The sequence below is a fragment of the Calidris pugnax genome, unplaced genomic scaffold, assembly GCF_001431845.1.
Source record: "Calidris pugnax isolate Ruff unplaced genomic scaffold, ASM143184v1 scaffold9, whole genome shotgun sequence".
In the NCBI taxonomy this organism is placed as follows: Eukaryota; Metazoa; Chordata; class Aves; order Charadriiformes; family Scolopacidae; genus Calidris; species Calidris pugnax.
This window is the reverse complement of record NW_015090778.1, coordinates 134,794-138,014: the sequence shown is the minus strand read 5'-3', so window position 1 is coordinate 138,014 and position 3,221 is coordinate 134,794. Positions and strand designations below refer to the sequence as shown.

Below are 3,221 nucleotides of genomic sequence, written 5' to 3'. Positions count from 1 at the left end.
CGGGTTGATGTAGTGCTGGGAGGTCTGGTTTAGTGATGATGCTCCTTGTTTGTTGTGTGGGTGTCTATTTTTGTCAGTTAGGTTGACGGTTGGACAAGATGATCTTTAAGGTCCCTTCCAACCTAGAAGATTCTGTGATTCTGTGATCCCACAGGTATCTCCTGCCCCAAGCAGGAGGAGGGATGAAGGACCTCGACCACCCAGGACTCACCAGAGCGTTCCTCTTTGGTTTTCCATCGGTGGTGACGGAGATGGAGCGCGCCATGTGCTTGGCGGGAGAGGCGCTGCTGGGGCGCCGCAAGACCGGCACCGGGAGGCCCGTCAGGCTCAGATCCACGCTGCCGGAACCGGTGCCCTGGAAGGAGGAGCTGCTGCGGGTGCTCTTCATGCTCGAGCAGAGAGATGGGGCCCCTGGAAGCACAGCAGAGGGGGAGAAGTGAAGGCACAGAGAGCACATTCAGCCTCGTGCGGCAAGGAAACCGCGCGCTCCGCTCCCGGCTCTGTCCTACAAACGCCAGCGCACAGAGACGTCACCATTTTCAAGTGGGACAAAACACCTTCCTCTGTATTCCCACACGACACAAGTATTCCCAACCTGAACACAAGGCCTGCAGAGGCTCCAGGAGAACTCCTCACAGTGCCTGGCACCAGCAGCCATCTCCTCACTGCTTTGACCTAACGCCCTGACCGGCCAGCCCACGTCCTGCTTGCCCCATTTAGGGGCTGGGGATCTCTCATCAAAGCCAGCAGATGATTAAGACAGGAGAAAAGCCCCACTCCCCACACTCTTTCACTCCATACGGTGGCTGCCAGAAGATCACGCAAGCCCAGAAGAGCCCCTTCTGCTCAGGCTGGGGGTTCAGCTCACCCTGCACCCTGAAGAAGCAACTGGGCAGCTCCTGAGGGATCATTTCCCCCCACACACACACTCCCAGTCTCTGCCAAGCAGCTGTTCAGAAGCAGCCATGCCCTCTCCACGGGCGCAGGGAGAGCTGACCCCCCTTCCCAGCTCGGGAGGTGACACGCTCCCTGCTTTACTCCTTTTTGTTTCCTCCTGCCACAGCTTTGAGCCAGGAGCTGTCACTGTCCCCAGGGAAACACCACTGTGACATCGCTTTATTTATTTACACGCTGCTACCCAAACCATCCCCAAACCAAGCTTCCCCCAGCGGGTCTGGTTTCACCCCTTCCTTGAGGCTCCACCGAGGAGGACCTTGGCAATGCCTTCGCCTCACACAACCCGGGTAAACAAAGGGCTCTCGATGGAAACCACTGGGAAAACAGGCCACCAGCTCAGAATCAAGGCACGGGACACCCAGAGCCAGGCACAGGCTGCAGATCAAAGCCCAGACCCCCAGCCTCCCAGGCCCAGGACCCCCCAGGCACTCATCTCCAAGATCCCAGGGCTGCTCAGGCTGCTAAGCCCTAAGGCTCAGGACCCAATCAAAGCCCAGACCCCCAGCCTCCCAGGCCTAGGACCCCCCAGGCCCTGATCACCAAGCTCTCAGGGCTGCTCAGGCTGCCAAGCCCTAAGGCTCAGGACCCTCCCAAGGCCCAGGACCCTCCCAGACCCCCCAGAATCCCAAGGCCCTGGCCTCCAAGCTCCCAGGTGCAGGATACCCCAGGATGCTCTCAGGTCCAGGACCCCAAAACCTCAAGGCCCATGACCCTCCCAGTACCCCCAAAATGCTAAAGCCCTGACCTTTAAGCTCCCACACACAGGATGCCCCAGGAACCTCTCAGACCCAGAACCTTCCAGATCCCAAGGCCCAGGACCCTCCCAGACCCCCCCAAATCCCAAGCCCCTGGCCTTTAAGCTCCCACACACAGGATACCCTCAGGCCCAGGCCCCCAAATCCCAAGGCCCAGGCCCCTCAGGCCCCTCTGCCCAGAACCCCAACCCCCAAAGCACACAGGGCCAGGCACAGGCTGCACATCAAAGCCCAGACCCCCAGCCTCCCAGGCCCAGGACCCCCCAGGCACTCATCTCCAAGATCCCAGGGCTGCTCAGGCTGCTAAGCCCTAAGGCTCAGGACCCACCCAAGGCCCAGGACCCTCCCAGACCCCCCAGAATCCCAAGGCCCTGGCCTCCAAGCTCCCAGGTGCAGGATACCCCAGGATGCTCTCAGGTCCAGGACCCCAAAACCTCAAGGCCCATGACCCTCCCAGTACCCCCAAAATGCTAAAGCCCTGACCTTTAAGCTCCCACACACAGGATGCCCCAGGAACCTCTCAGACCCAGAACCTTCCAGATCCCAAGGCCCAGGACCCTCCCAGACCCCCCCAAATCCCAAGCCCCTGGCCTTTAAGCTCCCACACACAGGATACCCTCAGGCCCAGGCCCCCAAATCCCAAGGCCCAGGCCCCTCAGGCCCCTCTGCCCAGAACCCCAACCCCCAAAGCACCCCCCAGAAACCCAGAACCCCCCCAAGCAGGAGGGGCAACACGGGTGAGGGACTCCAAGCACCGAGAAGGGCCGGGGCTTGGGGCCGAGGCCTTAGTCCTGGCCCCCGGCCTCACCTCAGGTGAGGCCGGGGGCCAGGACTAAGGCCTCGGCCCCAAGCCCCGGCCCTTCTCGGTGCTTGGAGTCCCTCACCCGTGTTGCCCCTCCTGCTTGGGGGGGTTCTGGGTTTCTGGGGGGTGCTTTGGGGGTTGGGGTTCTGGGCAGAGGGGCCTGAGGGGCCTGGGCCTTGGGATTTGGGGGCCTGGGCCTGAGGGTATCCTGTGTGTGGGAGCTTAAAGGCCAGGGGCTTGGGATTTGGGGGGGTCTGGGAGGGTCCTGGGCCTTGGGATCTGGAAGGTTCTGGGTCTGAGAGGTTCCTGGGGCATCCTGTGTGTGGGAGCTTAAAGGTCAGGGCTTTAGCATTTTGGGGGTACTGGGAGGGTCATGGGCCTTGAGGTTTTGGGGTCCTGGACCTGAGAGCATCCTGGGGTATCCTGCACCTGGGAGCTTGGAGGCCAGGGCCTTGGGATTCTGGGGGGTCTGGGAGGGTCCTGGGCCTTGGGATCTGGAAGGTTCTGGGTCTGAGAGGTTCCTGGGGCATCCTGTGTGTGGGAGCTTAAAGGTCAGGGCTTTAGCATTTTGGGGGTACTGGGAGGGTCATGGGCCTTGAGGTTTTGGGGTCCTGGACCTGAGAGCATCCTGGGGTATCCTGCACCTGGGAGCTTGGAGGCCAGGGCCTTGGGATTCTGGGGGGTCTGGGAGGGTCCTGGGCCTTGGG

The 3,221-nt window shown here is 61.6% G+C and overlaps 1 protein-coding gene across 6 annotated transcripts in view; it reads right to left on the bottom strand.

The window, feature by feature from the left end:
- Positions 1 to 1,435, bottom strand: part of CEP131 (centrosomal protein 131kDa) — a 17,208-nt gene extending 15,773 nt beyond the window's left edge. For all 6 annotated transcript variants that reach the window (XM_014953758.1, XM_014953767.1, XM_014953774.1 and 3 more), the window contains exon 1: positions 212 to 1,435. In XM_014953758.1, the coding sequence (XP_014809244.1) occupies positions 212 to 457 (246 nt within the window). In that variant the 5' untranslated portion in view covers positions 458 to 1,435. The remainder of the gene's footprint in view (positions 1 to 211) is intronic.
- Between the last annotated feature and the right edge of the window lie 1,786 nt (positions 1,436 to 3,221).